General features: G+C 53.8%; 1 protein-coding gene across 1 annotated transcript; it reads right to left on the reverse strand.

Annotated features, from left to right (window-relative positions):
• Window positions 1-1,061: 1,061 nt before the first annotated feature.
• On the reverse strand, window positions 1,062-18,570 carry BSDC1 (BSD domain containing 1). The gene is made up of 11 exons (XM_038758060.1): window positions 18,548-18,570; window positions 14,916-14,976; window positions 11,523-11,639; window positions 10,174-10,341; window positions 10,001-10,055; window positions 9,373-9,488; window positions 7,138-7,206; window positions 6,865-6,946; window positions 4,961-5,506; window positions 3,449-3,552; window positions 1,062-1,510 (listed from the first exon to the last, which is right to left on the reverse strand). Exons 1-11 carry the CDS (start codon window positions 18,556-18,558, stop codon window positions 1,478-1,480), a joined length of 1,362 nt encoding a protein of 453 aa, XP_038613988.1. The 5' UTR covers window positions 18,559-18,570; the 3' UTR covers window positions 1,062-1,477.
• Window positions 18,571-19,046: the final 476 nt, after the last annotated feature.

A 19,046-nucleotide genomic window follows, 5' to 3' on the forward strand; every position in this document is an offset into this window, starting at 1 on the left:
ACAGAAAAGGAGTACGGCGCTTCCCCCACTTCCCTCTCCGGCGGCCCTGGTGGAATCCGGAGCGGTCCAGGACATGGTCCGCTCTCTTCCTCTCGGCTGGAGGTCGGAGGCCTCAGGGAGCAGGGGCCCGAAGCCCAGGGGTGTCCGGTGGACCCCTGGATCCCCGGGAGGGGATGAGGGGGAGTCTAGGATGCAGAGTGGAGGGGGGTGGGGGCTGTTTAGCCGACAGGCTGCTGAAGGATGCAGCTTGGCTGACTTTTCTCGAGGAGAAAACGAAGTTCACGGGAGCCTAATCCGTTCCGGACACGCAGGGCGGCCCGCCTCGCCGAGGCCCTTGAGGGAGCAAGGGCGACTGAGAAGGCAAACCGAGCCGGTACTTGGGCTCTGAAAGCTGCAGGGGCCGTGGGGTGGGTAGGGGGGAAAACTCCTAGGGTTACGCTGTAGCACTGACCACACCGGAAGCAGCTTCTCACCACAACATTTGCCTTTTCTAAATTGTAGAGGGCAAGGCCTGGGGTGGGGAGGGGACGACGTCCACAGATGGAAGGAAATCAAAAGGCAGAGAGGAAACAAACCAAACCAAAAAAAAAAAAAAACCCCACGAAACCCCAAGGATTTAAGAAGGTTGAACGAATCGAAGGACAACTGTAAAGTGTCCTCTTTCAGGGCCAAGAGCAAAGTCTCTATGGAAGTGGGACAGGGGGGAGAAATGGGATTTTTCTTTTTTCAATAAGCGAGGCAAGGGCGGGAGGATACTTTCTTGCCTCTGTGGTCCCCACCCTGGGAAGATGGGCTCGACTGGTGTCGCTGGCCCGTAGGTCCAGGCACACGATAACTTGAGACTTGGCCCCAAGACAGTCAGGGGAAGGGGAGAGAGACGCCGCCCTTGCTGGAAGGAAAGGAGAAAGGAATTTGAGGTGGGGCAGAAAGGCGGGGGCTTCGAGCCTCAAGGAGATGGTAGAGAAGGCTCCTGGGCTCAAGGCGATCTCCCCTCAGGCCCCGTCTTTTGGCTACGGGAGAGGCTCTTGGGCCACGCCACCCTGATCCCTTGGTCTCCGGCAGGAGAGCCGAAGTTCGGGTCCCTGGCTCGGAAGCGGACATCTGGTTCTAAACAGCGGTAGGTTGGCGTCCACACACACAAGCGGCAAATGGACCGATGTCGCTGTGGGGGTGGACAGGGCAGCCCCGGGCGGGGGGAGGGACCGCCCCCACCTCATGGCACAAGTTTCACAGTCTGGTCTCAGGGACAGGCTGCGGAGGCCACCTCCCCCGCCGGGGGCCTGTTCCCTGGGATGGGCGAGGGGGAAAGGAAGGGATGGAGATGGATCTACTGAGGGAAAGTCCTAGCACCTCAGCGGATAGGCAGGCAGAGAGGCTGACGGGAGGGTGTCCACGAAGCCGCCCGCGGGGCCACGCCGGGAGAGTGGAGATCAGCCCGGGTCACATGCGAGGGCCGGTCCCTGTCCGCCGGGATCCGTCACTCCCAGTCCTCCCATTCTTCATCTTCCAGCTGCAAAGGCGGGAAGGGCGGGGGGCACGGACAGACAGACAGACAGACACACCCTGATGCCTCTATGTCGCAGTCGGCCCCTGCGGGTGCTCCCGTGGGGTCCCGGAAGGCTGGGGGTTCAGCCCTGCTTTCTCCCTCTCATTTTAGGGGTTGGGGACGAGTTCCCAAGGTCCCACCTTCTTCACCCCCCGAGCTGCGGCGAGGGGAGTGGCTTGGCTCCCGTCCCCCCCATGCACCTGCCAGAGGAAGGGGGCAGGCACAGGTGACGGGAAGAGGGAAAGTCTAGGAGAAGCAGCGTGGCTCAGTGGAAAGAGCCCGGGCTTTGGAGTCAGAGGTCATGGGTTCAAATCCCGGGCTCCGCCACTTGTCAGCTGTGTGACTTTGGGCAAGTCACTTCTCTGGGCCTCAGTTCCCTCATCTTTAAAACGGGGATGGAGACTGTGAGCCCCCTGTGGGACAACCTGCTCACCTTGTATTCTCCCCAGCACTTAGAACAGTGCTTTGCATATAGTAAGCGCTTAATAAATGCCATCATTATTATTATTAAGTCTAGGAACCGTGCCCCAGGCTAAGGAACGCTCAGTCCCGCCCTGCTCTGGTCTGACTCTAGCAGAGCCCAGCCCGGCCCAGACGAGAAGCCGGGAGTTTCATCCTCGCAGACGCAGCGGCCTTTACCGTGCACGACCCGGGCAGTCCTGGGAGGCTTAAGGTGCCAGGCAAGTGCTGGCCGACCGGAGCTGGCCCCCCTGGGTTGAGTCTGGGATCCCTGAGTAGGGTTTCTATCATGATGATGATGCCATCATCATCATCATCATCATCATTCTAGCCTTTGGGCTTCTATCATGATGATGACGATGCCATCATCATCATCATCGTCATTCCAGCCTTTCTCTCTCTCCCTCCCTGCAGTCTCGCATTTCCTCCTGCCTTCAAGACATCTCTACTTGGATGTCCCGCAGACACCTCAAACTTGTCCAAAACAGGACTCTTTCATCTTCCTCATCCACACTGTGAGCTTGTGGTGGGAAGGGAATTCATTCATTCAATCATATTTATTGAGCGCTGACTGTGTGCAAAGCACTCTACTAAGCACTTGAATGTGTAGACAGGGAATGTGTCTACCTACTATTATATTGTACTCTCCCAAGTGTTTAGTACACAGAAAGAGCTCAATAAATACGATTGATTGAAGGTCCGGCTTGAGCGTTTTCCCACATCCTTGCAGCGTTGGTTTTTTTTATGGTATTTACTAAGCGCTTAGTATATGTCAAGCACTGTTCTAAGCTCTGGGTAGACGCAAGATAATCAGGTCGGACACAGTCCCCGTCCCACAGTGTGAGTGGGGGGGTAATAGGTATTAAATCCCCAATCTACAGTTAAGGAAACTGAGGCACAGAGACGGTAAGTGACTTGCCCAAGGTCACACACTAGGCAAGTGGCGGATCAGGTCCTTCGACTCCCAGCCCTATGCTCCTTTTACTAGGCCCCGCTGCAAGTCACACTGGGAGCTTTTTCCTCAGTCAATAGAAGGCAGGAGTCGTGTCAAAGAACTCTACTGGTTTGCAATAATAATAATAATAATAATAATGGCATTTATTAAGTGCTTACTATGTGCAAAGCACTGTTCTAAGCACTGGGGACGTTACAAGGTGATCAGGTTGTCCCACGGGGGAGGCTCACAGTCTTAATCCCCATTTACCAGATGAGGTAACTGAGGCCCAGAGAAGTGAAGACTGTGAGCCCACTTTTAGACTGTGAGCCCACTGTTGGGTAGGGACTGTCTCTATATGTTGCCAACTTGTACTTCCCAAGCGCTTAGTCCAGTGCTCTGCACACAGTAAGCGCTCAATAAATACGATTGAATGAATGAATGAATGGGTGTGCGTGTGCGTTGGCAGGAGGGGAGACACCATCCCGGGCTCCCTCTGTCACACCTACCTCTCCGGACACCTCCACTTTGGACAGGGCCATCTGTACCTCTTCTTCTGTCATATCCAAATCGAAGTCCTTTTCCCAGTCCTCGCTGATATCAGTGCTGGAGCCTGGAATCACAATCAATCAATCAATCAATCGTATTTATTGAGCGCTTACTGTGTGCAGAGCACTGGACTAAGCGCTTGGAAAGTCCAAGTTGGCAACATATAGAGACAGTCCCTACCCAACAGTGGGCTCACAGTCTAAAAGGGGGAGACGGAGAACAAAACCAAACATAGTAACAAAATAAAATAGAATAGATATGTACAGGTAAAATAGAGTAATAAATCCGTACAAACATATATACATATATACAGGTGCTGTGGGGAAGGGAAGGAGGTAAGATGAGGGGGATGGAGAGGGGGATGAGGGGGAGAGGAAGGAAGGGGCTCGGTCTGGGAAGGCCTCCTGGAGGAGGTGAGCTCTCAGTAGGGCCTTGAAGGGAGGAAGAGAGCTAGTTTGGCGGATGGGCAGAGGGAGGGCATTCCAGGCCCGGGAGATGACGTGGGCCGGGGGTCGATGGCGGGACAGGCGAGAATAAGGCACGGTGAGGAGATTAGCGGCGGAGGAGCGGAGGGTGCGGGCTGGGCTGGAGAAGGACAGAAGGGAGATGAGGTAGGAGGGGGCGAGGTGATGGACAGCCTTGAAGCCCAGGGTGAGGAGTTTCTGCCTGATGCGCAGATTGATTGGTACCCATCTCAACTGAAGAGGAGGGGGCGGGGAGGGTAAACTGAGGGCAGGGGGGAGGGGGAGAGCCAGGTAGAGGATTTACTCCACCAAGGGGGGCGACGGCCGGGCCGCCCACTGGGGCTGACCACGTCCAACCTAACATCCCCTCAGCAGAGGCTGCCGAGTCCCAGCTTACGGCGCTGAGTGAGCACCCTGGGGCAGCGGACCTCACGCCCGCTCTGTTCTCACAGGGCACGGCACCATTAGTGACCGTCTCCCCTTCTAAACTGTCAACTCGATGTGGGCGGGGAATGTGTCTATTGTGCTCTCCCAAGTGCTCAGCGTAGTGCTCTGCACACAGTAAGCGCTCAATAAACACACCCAACTGACGGACCGACAACCGGGGCCCCGAGACCCCACCCTGGAAAGCCTCATCGATGTCGCCGCCCGACTCCCTCACACCTAGGCGTTGCCTGGGATGAGGCAGCAAGGAATCCGGGAAAACTTTCCCCCTTCCGCTGAAGTGGGAACCTGGGTCTCTGGGGACGGTTGGCCCTGCCTCTCTCTGGCCCGGCCTGGACGGTGCCCAGAGAGGCGGCCCAGTTTTCCACCGGACGGCTTCACGGCCTCCCCGCGAGACGGTCGAACCGCTGTCCGTCCCCGAGGCCGAGGCAGGCTCGGCCGCCCGGGCTGAGCAGCGGACTCCGCGCGGTCGGACGGTGGGGTCCCAAGGGTGGGAGAGTGGAAGGAGACCGAGCCCGCCACTGGTCACCGCCCCAGAAGCCCGGACAGACCCTGGACACCCACCTTTCTTGCCATTGTTGGAAGGCGTGGACTTGCCGCTGTCTGAGTTGAGCTCAAACGCCCGGAGGTCCGTCGGCGCCTCCTCTCTCAGAGTCTCTACCCGGCCTGCCGGCCGGGGCTCAGGGCCCTCTCTGGGCCTCAGGGTGCCGAGGCGCCCAGCCAGGGGCTCCGGAGGGTCCCCGGGGGTCGGCCGAGGCCCTCCCGGAGGCTTGGGCGAGCTCGGCTCTTCGCAAGAGGCTTCCAGCAGCTTCTGGGAGAGGTCCGGGGCCGCTGCCCGGGCCGGGGCGGTCTCTGACGGGGCGGCGGGCCTGCAGGCCGGGCTGGCGATCTGGGTCACGAGGGAGAGGCTCTCGCTGCTCTCGGACGGGGTCACCTCCGTGGGGGCGGGAGGGGCCGCCACAGCCCCCTGGTTCTCCGGGGCAGAGCCCCGTGGGCCAGATTTTCCTCCAGACAACGCAGTGGTGTCGGGCAGGGCTGCCGCTGACTCCTTCTCCTCGGCCTGAGGCTTCAAATTCAGGCGTGAAGGGGATGCTGCCCCCAGAAATTCCTCTGGGGAAAGCGGGGGGGTGGGGGGGGGAAAGCAGCGTTGGAAGAGAAACACTTGCAGGAGGGGCAGCTAAACTGTATCTTTCAATAAGGGCAGTCTCAGACGGCAGGCCACCGAGGGGGGCTGGGACTTCAATGTCCCCTCCTGGTTTCTTGAGCACTTAAGGGACCAAGGATTGAGCTGAGGGTGGCCCAGCCCTGTCCGCATGGAGGGAACACGGTAATAATCACAACGATTGTAGTATCTGTTCAGTGCTCGCTATTTGCCAAGCACAATACAAAGAGCTGGGGTAGATAATCAAGATAACCAAGTCAAGACACTGTACCTGTCCCAAAAGGGGCTCGTAGTCCGAGTCCCTCATCCCCCTCTCCATCCCCCACTTCTTACCTCCTTCCCTTCCCCACAGCACCTGTATATATGTATATATGTTTGTACAGATTTATTACTCTATTTTACTTGTACATATCTATTCTATTTATTTTATTTTGTTTTAGTATGTTTGGTTTTGTTCTCTGTCTTCCCCTTTTAGACTGTGAGCCCACTGTTGGGTAGGGACTGTCTCTAGATGTTGCCAACTTGGACTTCCCAAGCGCTTAGTACAGTGCTCTGCACACAGTAAGCGCTCAATAAATACGACTGATGATGATGATGATGAATAGGACGGAGAACATTGATGTATTTATTGAGTGCTTACTGTGTACGGCGTACTGCACTAAGCTTTGGCACTGTACCGAACCCCCCGTTTTAAAGATGAGGAATGTAATGGGCAAGGAACGTGTCTACCAACTCTGTTACACTGAACTCTCCCAAGCGCTTAGTAGGGTGCTCTGTAAATGGTAAGCGCTTAACAAACACGACCGACCTGTATATATGTTTGTACATATTTATTACTCTATTTATTTTACTTGTACACATCTATTCTATTTATTTTATTTTGTTAGTATGTTTGGTTTTGTCCTCTGTCTCCCCCTTTCAGACTGCGAGCCCACTGTTGGGTAGGGACCGTCTCTATATGTTGCCAACTTGGACTTCCCAAGCGCTTAGTACAGTGCTCTGCACACAGTAAGCGCTCAATAAATACGATTGATAATAATGATGATGATGTTACACTGAACTCTCCCAAGCGCTAAGTAGGGTGCTCTGTAAATGGTAAGCGCTTAACAGACACGACCGACTGATTCAGGAAACTGAGGCCCAGGGGCTCGCTGCTTCCCAGAGAGGACCCAGAAGGGGAGGGGGGGGCAGGGTGCCACCAGTGGTCCGCCCCTTCCCCTCCTACCCCCTGCCAGGGCTGTAGGCTTGGGCAGTGAAGCAGGGAGGGTGCTGGTGGAACTTGCGGGGTGGTGGCATCCTTACTTACCCTCTTCTTCCTCCCATCCCGGCTCCTCGGTGTGGATGCTCTGCTCCGCCCGCTGCTTCAGGGCGTCCCTCCGGGCTTCCTCCTATACAGAAAGCGAGGCAGGCGGCTATAGAGCACTCGCTGCCCCGTGGGGGGATCTTCCCCCTCCCTGCTCCGCCCTCCTTTGCCCCCCGCACTCCGGGACACCGAGGGCTGAACAGCAAGGCAGGAAACATCCCGGTCCACGGGAAGCCGGCCAGCCGCCGCGGCGCCCAACCTTCCCGCGGGCCCTACCTGCTCCAGTTGGTGCACTCTGTAGAAGTAGCGGTGCCAGAACTCGGAGTGGGACACGGCTGCCGGGACCTGGGACGGGGAGAGAGTAGAGGCGGCTCGGGACGAGGCTGCAGAGTGGCCCGTTATTCCCCAAGGCCCCCCCAGCATCCCAATACCGGGAAAAGGCGGGGGCGGCCCTCCTGCTAGTAGCAGCAGTATTTACTGAGCATCCATTTGGTGCCGTATGCTATATACACTAGGTCCTTGGGAGATCTGGAACAAAATGACCTGCCTCCCGCCCACAAGGAGCTTACGCTCTGCCTGGGGAAGACACGACAATATTTCCAACTCAAATGGTCAGAAAAAAATAATTGAGTGAATGCAGGTTCGTGAGCCTATAGACTGCACACCCTAGGTAGTAAGCTCCTGTCTACTGATTCTATTGCACCTGTACGGTGATCAGAGAAGCAGCGTGGCTCAGTGGAAACAGCACGGGCTTTGGAGTCAGAGGTCATGGGTTCGAATCCTGGCTCCGCCACATGTCTGCTGTGTGACCTTGGGCAAGCCATTTCACTTCTCTGAGCCACAGTTCCCTCATCTGTAAAATGGGGATGAAGACTGGGGGCCCCATGTGGGACAACCTGATCACCCTGTATCCCCCCCCCGCGCTTAGAACAGTGCTTTGCACATAGTAAGCGCTTAACAAATGCCATCATCATCATTATTATTATTATTACCTGCCTAGAGAAAGCACTGTATTGTTACTGTCGTCCCTAGACTGTCAGTTCATTGTGGGCAGGGAACGTGTCTACCAACTTGTACTGTATTCTCCCAAGCGCTTAGTACAGCATTTTGCAGAAAGGGCTCAGTAGATACCACTGATTGAGTGCTGAGTTGGCTGAGGGATGATGCTGGGAAATTAACCAGGGAGAGCTTGTTGAAAAGGGTGGGATTTTAGGCGGAACCACGAAGTGGGGAGAGCTGGTATATATACCTGTATATACGTATATGTTTGTACATATTTATTGCTCTATTTATTTATCTATTTTACTTGTACATATCTATTCTATTTATTTTATTTTGTTAGTATGTTTGGTTTTGTTCTCTGTCTCCCCCTTTTAGACTGTGAGCCCACTATTGGGTAGGGACTGTCTCTATATGTTGCCAAATTGTACTTGCCAAGCGCTTAGTATAGTGCTCTGCACACGGTAAGCGCTCAATAGATACGATTGATGATGATGATGATGGTGGGGGGCGGTCGGCCTGATATGGGGAGGGAGCTGTAAGCCAGGGGAACCCCCGTACGCGAGGGGCCGGAAGCGGGAGGGTTGAGGGTGAGGTCCGGCTCCGTGGTCGGCTTGGGACCAGCCAAGTCCGCAAGTCTGGGGAGGAGCAGGTGTAGGGGGCAGATAGGTAAGGTGGGGCTGGGTGGTGGACAGCCTCCAGCCGACTTTCCTTGGGCAAGCCCTGGCACCGCGCCCTGCCACCCTTGCCGACTTGGCAGCCGAGCGCCCGGTCATCGAGGGTGGGCAGATAAAGGGGGCCTGGGATGTCTCTCCGAAGTCACACTTCCTCCCGAAGGCCTTCGAACCGCCCTCCTCCCCAGTAAATCGCTTATTGAGCGCTTACTGTGTGCCAAGCACTGTACTGAGTGCCTGGGAGAGTACAGTATAACAGAGTTGGTAGGTACCCTCCAACTACCACCCCAGTGCTCCTCCGCCATCTCTGCCCTTATGTAATCCCACCCAGGCCTAGCCCACCTGTACGTCCTCACTTACTCACAGTCTATCACATAACCCAATCTGTACTTCCCAAGCGCTTAGTACAGTGCTCTGACACAGTAAACGCTCAATACGATTGATGATGATGATAAGCCCAAGCTCTTACACTGATCAACTCTTCCTTTTTCTCCCCCGGCCTGCAAATTATTTTGGGGTCTGTCTTTCCCGTTGGACCATAAGCTCCGTGCGGGCAGGGATGGGGTCTACTCCACGGTCCTCTCCCAAGCACTCAATAACGGGCTGGACACATAGACGGTGCTCGTTAAATATTACTGATAGGTTAGATGATCAGTTGGGGTCGGTGCGGTTCATGGCTCCATGCCGGCTGGGGGTGGGTGTGGACAAAGAGGGAAGCCGCCCCCCCCCACCCCCGCCGTGGCCCCACTGTGCTTTCTCCGGAGACCCCCGGCGTTTGTGGTGGGGGGACACGGCCGTGCCGTCTGTGAGGGGTCCGGGGACTGCAGGGGCCCCTCACCATCTTGGTGTAGAGAGCCCGGACGGAGGGGCTGCTGGCCAGCAGCTCGGAGATCTCACCCTTCTTCTCCTCCAAGGCAAACTGGGAGAGCCAAGAATCGAACAGCTCCGGGGGCCCTGCGCCAGACAGCTCCGGCTCAATCCCCGGGAAGGCCGAGGGAGCCGCGGCCCTGGGCGAGACCGCCGGGCTCGGACACCTGGCTTCCTCCCGCTCCCCGGGACGAGACGGAGAGACGGAGAGAGATGGGGAAGTGTGGCGGAGGACTCCGGAGCCACTGGCCTCCGTTTCCCTCGCGGTTTGGGGGACCCTCAACCCCTCTAGCCTCGGAGAGACGGAGCAGGAAGGCGGAGGGGGCGGGGGGGCTGGCACTCTTGGAGAAAAACCAACCCTGGGGACTAAACCCTGGTGCCAATCTGGCCCCCGGAGCCCCTCCTGCCCCTGGCCGGGGGAGATAACGCCACATCAGGCGGCTTGTGGCCAACTTCTCCTCTCCAGTCCTCCTTTTCCCACAGTCCTTGCTCCGTCATCTCCAGACGGCTCTTGCTCCCCGCAAAGGGCCCCCTTCCACCCCAAACCCCCAAGTCAGCCCTCTGGCCCCCGTCCCTCCGCTGAGGGCCTGGCATCTCACCGTCTGGCTCGTTACAATAGGTGGCAGGGTCCGACTGCAGGCTGTAGAGACGGGCCTGGGCGGAACACATGGGAGGGAGGGAGGGAAGGGAGGTGAGACTCCTCGGCAGAGACCGGGAGGTGAGGGCGTTTCGGGACGTGGTGGGGTCCCGCTGGGGGCCACCGGCCGCTCACCTTGGTGCTGTCGTACGGCTCGGCTGTCCCGGAAGGGGTGCCCATCAGGGTGATGACGTCACAGTCGATGGTCTTGTCCGGCGACGGGGCGAAGGTGTCCGAGATGACTCCGAGGAAGTCAGACAGGCCCTTCTTCATTTTCTCCGTCGCCCCCGAAGAGCCTTCCGTCTTTTCGGGGCCCGGGGCGGGCGGCGGCGGAGAAGGAGGGGATGGAGAAGGGGTGCCAGAGTTTACGGCCTAGTTTCAAGTTGGGATTCTGGGAGGCGTCATAAATAGCCCGTAATTGATTTCACCGCCTTTCTCCCCAGCTTGAATGTAAGCTCCTGGAGGGTAGGGATTGTGACATTCCAAGAGAGGAACTGTGGCCTAGTAGTGGCACAGGCCCCAGGTGTTCTAATCCCAGCTCTGCCACTTGCCTGCCGTGTGACCTAGCGGGGGCTGAGAGAGTCAGGAGATCTGGGCTGATTAATTAATTAATTAATAATGGCATTTGTTAAGCGCTTACTATGTGCAAAGCACTGTTCTAGGCGCTGGGGGGGGGATACAAGGTGATCAAGTTGTCCCACATGGGGCTCACAGTCTTAATCTCCATTTTACAGATGGAGTAACGGAGGCTCAGAGAAGTTAAGTGGCTTGCCCAAGGTCACAGAGCAGACATGTGGCAGAGCTGGAATTTGAACCCATGCCCTCTGACTCTTTCCACTGAGCCACGCTGCTTAGATTAGGGTTCTAATCTTAGCTCCGCACTTGCTTGCCGTGTCACCTTGGGCAAGCCACTTAACTCGTCCGTGCCTTATGTTGGACAGTGACTGCGTCTGATCTGGTGACATTGGCTCTACCCCCAACATTAAGCACAGTGCTTGGCATATTTAAAGCACTTAACAGCTACCCCAGTTATTATTATTATTATTTTATTATTACTCTTAGCACATCACTTACGTATATATCTATAACTTTATCCTAATGTGCCTCACCCTCTAGACTGCAAGCTTGATGTAGGCAGGGAATGTGTCTTTTCATTGTTATTGCTTCCAAGCGCTCAGTACAGTGCTCTGCACACAGCAGGCTCTCAATACACACGACTGAATGAATACTGGGAATTCAAAATACCACCGAGCATCAGCAGGAGGAAATGAACCAGAGAAAAAGAGCAGCAAAGGGCTGCCAAGCAAAAATAATCAGATAGCAAGGAACCGAGGACTTGAGTTTCAGAGTTGCCCGATCTGCCGGCTTCAGTTTCGCTCGGCTCCCCGGGGTGTGTCTGTCTCTCTCCCTCCCTCTCTCCCCCCGCGCTCCCTCCCCGCCAAGGAGAGCCGCCGTCGGGCCGGTGAAGGGCCAAGGATACTCACGGCCAGTTTCTCCTTGACCACGCTGGCCGTGGCGGCGATGGTACAGGCCGTGTCATGTTGTACTACTTGGGTGAACTCTGTCAGGTCCCGCTTCATGAACTCCAGTGCTTCTGTGGACTACGCGGAGAGATGCTTCTGTGAGCATCCCGGTCCCTTCCCTGTGGACCGGTGGCAACTTCCCTAACCCTCCACCTTACCCTGGATTCCTTCCCACTCATTCACCTCCCCCAATTCTTCTCAGGAACCCCTTGCATTTATACATATACATATATGTATATATGTTTGTACATATTTATTACTCTATTTATTTTACTTGTACATATCTATTCTATTTATTTCATTTTGTTAGTATGTTTGGTTTTGTTCTCTGTCTCCCCCCTTTTAGACTGTGAGCCCACTGGTGGGTAGGGACTGTCTCTATATGTTGCCAATTTGTACTTCCCAAGCGCTTAGTACAGTGCTCTGCACATAGTAAGCGCTCAATAAATACGATTGATGAGGATGATGATGATGATTCTCCGGGATTTGACCACCTCCTAGACTCTGGCCCCTCAGGCTCAGAGCCAAGGGTGGACGAGATGGATGGGAAACCAGGCACGTTCGTTCATTCAATCGTATTTCTTGAGTGTTCACTGTGTGCGAAGCATTGTACTAGGCGCTTGGGAGAGTATAACACAACAACAGACAGACACATTCCCCGCCCACAACGAGCTCACAGTCTAGAGGGAGAGTTTATGGCACACTGGAGCGAGGGGGAGTCGAACTATGTGAATGTGAAGTATCAGAGATGTTTTACGGGGGACTCCCGAGATGCCGCCTTCTCGTCCTGAGCGCGGGGGTGAAAACGGGGTACGGATGAGGGGGAAGGGGCGGGGACCGGGAGGGGAGAGGCTTTGGAGAGGTTTTATCAGGGACACGTGATCAGGTGTTTTTCAAGAGACTCAGGCATGAGGAAATTGGCTCAAATTACCACAAGTGTGAGGTGGGAGAGGCCTCTTTTGGAGACTGTTGATTCGGGAGGCAGCATAGCCTAGTGGAAAGAAGTCCAGGCCCAGGAGCCAGAGGATCTTGGTTCTGATCCCAGCTCTGCCACTTGTCTATTCTATTTATTTTATTCTGTTAATATGGTTGGTTTTGTTCTCTGTCTCCCCCTTCCAGACTGTGAGCCCACTGTTGGGTAGGGACTGTCTCTATATGTTGCCAACTTGGACTTCCCTAGTGCTTAGTACAGTGCTCTGCACACAGTAAGCGCTCAAGAAATATGACTGATTGGCTATTGTGTGACCCAGGCAAGCCACTTCACTTCTATGGGCTTCAGCTTCCTCATCTGTAAAGCGAAGATTAAATCCTCCTCTCTCCTACCTAGACTGGGAGTCCCATGCAGGGCAGGGACTGTGTCCAACCTGATAACTCTGGATCTACCCCAGTGCTTAGAACAGTGTTTGGCACACAGTGAACACTTGAATACCATAATCATCATCATCATCATCATCAATCGTATTTATTGAGCGCTTACTGTGTGCAGAGCACTGTACTAAGCGCTTGGGAAGTACAAGTTGGCAACATATAGAGACAGTCCCTACCCAGCATCATCATCAATCGTATTTATTGAGCGCTTACTGTGTGCAGAGCACTGTACTAAGCGCTTGGGAAGTACAAGTTGGCAACACATAGAGACAGTCCCTAACCAGCAGTGGGCTCACAGTCTAAAAGGGGGAGACAGAGAACAAAACCAAACATACTAACAAAATAAAATAAATAGAATAGATATGTACAAGTAAAATAGAGTAGTAAATATGTACAAACATATATACATAATCATAATATATACATAATCATCATCAACTGTGAAGTTCTCCCTCCCCCAGTAGACTGTAAGCTGCTTGAGGGCAAGTCTTGCTTGCTCCTCAGTTCCCATGCTCTGCTTGGTGGTTAAAATGGACTAATTATAATAATAATAATGGTATTTGTTAAGTGCTTACTATGTGCCTAGCACTGCTCAAGGCTATTGGGTTGTCCCACATGGGGCTCACAGTCTTAATCCTCATTTGACAGATGAGGGAACTGAAGCACAGAGAAGTGACTTGCCCAAAGTCACCCAGCTGACAAGTGGCGGAGCCGGGATTAGAACCCACGACCTCTGACTCCCGAGCCCGTACTCTTTCCACTAAGCCACGCTGCTTCTCATGCTGATAGACGGATGGAAAGGGAAGAAGTTCCCGAAGAACAGGATAAGCGGACGCCGGAACAGGTTCCCGAGGGAGGATGTGGTATCTCCCTCCTCGGAGTCCTGCCCCGGCTGATTCAGACATTCATAAATACGATTGATTGATTGATTGATTGATTGATTCACCCGCCAGACGCAGGGGCTGGGCCGGATGACCTCCTAACGTTCCTTCCAGCTTCAGGATTCCTCGACCGGCAAAACCGTGACTCTTCCGACTCAACCTCCACGAAACGGGCCGAAAGCTACTTCATCACCCCGCCTTCTGCTCCTTCCACAAGACGCAGAGAGTCAGCCTCCTCGGGCGGTCGAACGCCCTTTCTAAAAGCTCACAAAGTCCTCAAAAGTGGAATCTGGGGGGTGGTTGAAAAGTTGCACACAGAAGCTATCTGCCACAGGTCCAGAAAAGGAGAGAGCTACTCAAACTTACTGGGCCAATCGCAATCTGCTGAAATCATCATCAATCGTATTTACTGAGCGCTTACTATGTGCAGAGCACTGTACTAAGCGCTTGGGAAGTACAAATTGGCAACATATAGAGACAGTCCCTACCCAACAGTGGGCTCACAGTCTAAAATCACTCAGTGGGTTAAGCCTGGGAGACAGAAGGACTTGAGTTCTAATCCCGATTCCGCCACTTTTCGATTGTGCGACTTCACTTCTCTATGCCTCGGCTATTTCACCTATAAAATGAACCTCCTTTGGGCCATGGACCGTATCCAAAATAATTAGCTTGTACCTAGCCCAGCGTTTAGAACAATGCCTGGCACACAGGAAGCGCTTCAGAGACGCCATAAAAAGAATCTATTAAAGGAGTCAAAACGGCGTCGCTTCGGCTTCAAGGACATTCTTGAGCATCTCGCTGGGGCTTCGACCTGTATTACCTGTCTTTAACGAGCATCCACCATGACCTGCATCTCTGGTGCGACCTAAACAATAATTAACTTCAGGGCAACTAGAAAGCATTGCTTTTTACAGATTTACCTGGGATTCAATTAGCTGGGAAACTCTTTCCAAACACCATCTCTCGAGCAAAGCGCAACCGGTAAAACGGGTAAAGTCCCCGGATGAAGTTCACCCAAACTTCAGTTCCACCGTGTTGCGGGGAAGAGGGGCCCGGCCAAGGGAAGAAAGCCACCCGACCTTGCGTCCCTTCATCCCACGCTTACCTTCTCCTTAACAGTTTGGTAGCTCTGTTGCAGCCAGCTTCTCCACCACCCTCCGTCTTCCCTGTTACGGGACAAACACACCAAGCGGAAAATGTGAATTTCACGCTCCGAACTGACAGCGCGGGGCCCGCGGCAGACGGACGAAGTAATGGAAGTGTCACCGAGGGCCAAGACTCGGCAAAAACCTTTCGGCTCGCCCCTCGGCCCCTGCCCGTTCATTCGTTCATTCAATCGTATTTATTGAGCGCTTACTGGGTGCAGAGCACTGGGCTAAGCGCTCGGGAAGTCCAAGTTGGTGACATACAGTGCTCTGCACATAGTAAGCGCTCAATAAATACGATTGATAATATAGAGACGGTCCCTCCCCAACAACGGGCTCACAGTCTAGAAGGGGGAAACAGACAACGAAAAAAAAACACGTGGACAGGTGTCAAGTCGTCAGAACAAATAGAAAGAAAGCTAGATGCACATCGTTAACAAAATAAATAGAATAGGAAATATGGACAAGTAAAATAAATGGAGTAATAAATCTATACAAACATATATACAGGTGCTGTGGGGAGGGGAAGGAGGTAGGGCCGGGGGGAGGAGTACATTTCTATCCTATTTATTTTATTTTGTTGGTATGTTTGGTTTTGTTCTCTGTCTCCCCCTTTTAGACTGTGAGCCCGCTGTTGGGTAGGGACTGTCTCTATGTGTTGCCAATTTGTACTTCCCAAGCGCTTAGTACAATGCTCTGCACATAGTAAGCGCTCAATAAACACGATTGATTGATTGATTGATTGAGGAGGAGAGGAAAAAGGGGGCTCAGTCTGGGAATGTGTAGATAGCTCTAATTCTATTTATTCTGATGGTTTTGACACCCGTCTACTTGCTTTGTATTGTTGTCTGTCTCCCCCTTCATCATCATCATCAATCGTATTTATTGAGCGCTTACTATGTGCAAAGCACTGTGCTAAGCGCTTGGGAAGTACAAACTGGCAACATATAGAGACAGTCCCTTGGACTGTGAGCCCGTTGTTGGGTAGGGACCGTCTCTACCTGTTGCCGATTTGTGCTTCCCAAGCGCTTAGTCCAGTGCTCTGCACACAGTAAACGCTCAATAAATACGACTGAATGAATGCCTCTTTTTTTAACCCTTCTGCTGCCCCTTCCCCGTCGCCCCCCGAGGCCCCTTCGGGCCTACTCTCCCCAGCGTGGTCTAGCGGAACGAGCTGGGGCTTTGGACTTCCCAAGCGCTTAGTACAGTGCTCTGCACACAGTAAGCGCTCAATAAGTACGACTGATTGATTGATTTGGAGTCGGAGGTCATGAGTTCAAATCCCGGCTCCGCCACTTGTCAGCTGTGTGACTCTGGGCAAGCCGCTTCACTTCTCTGGGCCTCAGTGACCTCATCTGTGAAATGGGGATGGAGACTGTGAGCCCCCCGTGGGACAACCTGATTCACTCATTCATTCAATCGTATTTATTGAGCGCTTACTGGGTGCAGAGCACTGGACTAAGCGCTTGGGAAGTCCAAGTTGCAACATCTAGAGACGGTCCCTACCCAACAGCGGGCTCACAGTCTAGAAGGGGGAGACGGACAACAAAACCAAACCTATTAACAAAATAAAATAAATGGAATAGTAAATATGTACAAGTAAAATGGAGTAATAAATCTGTACGAACACATAGAGAGGCAGCGTGGCTTCGTGGAAAGAGCACGGGCTTTGGAGTCAGAGGTCATGGGTTCAAATCCCGGCTCCACCAACTTTTAGCTGTGTGACTTTGGGCGAGTCACTTCACTTCTCTGGGCCTCAGTTCCCTCATTTGGAAAATGGGGAGGAAGACTGTGAGCCCCTCGTGGGACAACCCGATCACCTTGTAACCTCCCCGGCGCTTAGACCAGCGCTTTGCACATAGTAAGCGCTTAATAAATGCCATTATTATTATTATTATTCTCTGTGCCTCAGTTCCCTCACCTGTAAAATGGGGATGAAGACTGTGAGCCCCCCGTGGGACAACCCGATCACCTTGTAACCTCCCCGGCGCTGAGAACAGCGCTTTGCACGTAGTAAGCGCTTAATAAATGCCATTATTATTATAATTATTCTCTGTGCCTCAGTTCCCTCACCTGTAAAATGGGGATGAAGACTGTGAGCCCCCCGTGGGACAACCCGATCACCTTGTAACCTCCCCGGCGCTTAGAACAGCGCTTGGCACATAGTAAGCGCTTAATAAATGCCATTATTATTATTATTATTCTCTGTGCCTCAGTTCCCTCACCTGTAAAATGGGGATGAAGACTGTGAGCCCCCCGTGGGACAACCTGATCACCTTGTAACCTCCCCAGCGCTTAGACCAGTGCTTTGCACATAGTAAGCGCTTAATAAATGCCATTATTATTATTATTACTCTCTTTGCCTCAGTTCCCTCATCTGTCAAATGGGGATGAAGACTGTGAGCCCCCTGTGGGACAACCTGATCACCTTGTAACCTCCCCAGCGCTTAGACCAGTGCTTTGCACATAGTAAGCGCTTAATAAATGCCATTATTATTATTATTACTCTCTGTGCCTCAGTTCCCTCATCTGTAAAATGGGGATGATGACTGTGAGCCCCCCGTGGGACAACCCGATCACCTTGTAACCTCCCCGGCGCTTAGAACAGCGCTTTGCACATAGTAAGCGCTTAATAAATGCCATTATTATTATAATTATTCTCTGTGCCTCAGTTCCCTCACCTGTAAAATGGGGATGAAGACTGTGAGCCCCCCGTGGGACAACCCGATCACCTTGTAACCTCCCCGGCGCTTAGAACAGCGCTTTGCACATAGTAAGCGCTTAATAAAAGCCATTACTATTATTATTATTCTCTGTGCCTCAGTTCCCTCATCTGTAAAATGGGGGTGAAGACTGTGAGCCCCCCGTGGGACAACCCGATCACCTTGTAACCTCCCCGGCGCTTAGACCAGCGCTTTGCACATAGTAAGCGCTTAATAAATGCCATTATTATTATTATTATTCTCTGTGCCTCAGTTCCCTCACCTGTAAAATGGGGATGAAGACTGTGAGCCCCCCGTGGGACAACCCGATCACCTTGTAACCTCCCCGGCGCTTAGAACAGCGCTTCGCACATAGTAAGCGCTTAATGAAAGCCATTATTATTATTATTATTCTCTGTGCCTCAGTTCCCTCATCTGTAAAATGGGGATGATGACTGTGAGCCCCCCGTGGGACAACCTGATCACCTTGTGACCTCCCCGGCGCTTAGAACAGCGCTTTGCACAGAGTAAGCGCTTAGTAAACATCATTATTATTATTATTATTATTAAGGAGGGGGGGCGGGGGGGAGGGGGAGAGGCAGGGGGTGATGAGGTAACGTCCCCAGCGCTTAGAGCAGTGCTCGGCACATAGTGAGCGCTTCCGAACACTGCCGTCCTTATTCCCGCTGTCCCCCCGCCCCCCCCCCCCAGCGCTGTCGGTGGCATCGGTTGATGTCCGGCCGTCGCCCCCTCCCCGCGCCCGTTTACCGCTCTCTCTCATTCATTCATTCATTCATTCATTCATTCAGTCGTATTTACTGAGCGCAGAGCACTGTACTGGGCGCCCCCCGCCCAGCCCCCCAGGCCCGCCGCCAGTAGGCCGCGCTCACCCTTCCGCCATCTTGGCCGCCGCATGACATCACCACTATTTACTGACCTTTGACCCCCTCCACAGCCCCGCCCACGCCGCCCGTCTATCACAGCCCCCGCCCTCCGCCTATCACAGCCCCCGCCTACACTCTCCGCCAATCACAGCCCCGCCCACACTCTCCACCTATCACAGCCCCCGCCCACACTCTCCGCCAATCACAGCCCCGCCCACACTCTCCGCCTATCACAGCCCCCGCCCTCCGCCTATCACAGGCCCCGCCCACACTCTCCGCCTATCACAGCCCCCGGCCTACACTCTCCACCTATCACAGCCCCGCCCACACTCTCCGCCTATCACAGCCCGCGCCCACACTCTCCGCCTATCACAGCCCCCGCCTACACTCTCCACCTATCACAGCCCCGCCCACACTCTCCGCCTATCACAGCCCACGGCCAAACTCATCATCATCAATCATCAATAATCGTATTTATTGAGCGCTTACTATGTGCACAGCACTG

The sequence above is a fragment of the Tachyglossus aculeatus genome, chromosome 16 (genome assembly GCF_015852505.1).
Source record: "Tachyglossus aculeatus isolate mTacAcu1 chromosome 16, mTacAcu1.pri, whole genome shotgun sequence".
Classification (NCBI taxonomy): domain Eukaryota; kingdom Metazoa; phylum Chordata; class Mammalia; order Monotremata; family Tachyglossidae; genus Tachyglossus; species Tachyglossus aculeatus.

Excerpts from the sequence above, each read along its gene's own strand:
- BSDC1 (XM_038758060.1), bottom strand. Across the intron at positions 10,056-10,173 it reads AGCCGTACGACAGCACCAAG|GCCCGTCTCTACAGCCTGCA; the intron begins GTGAGCGGCCGG and ends TGTTCCGCCCAG. Across the intron at positions 1,511-3,448 it reads AAGTGGAGGTGTCCGGAGAG|CTGGAAGATGAAGAATGGGA; the intron begins GTAGGTGTGACA and ends CCGCCTTTGCAG.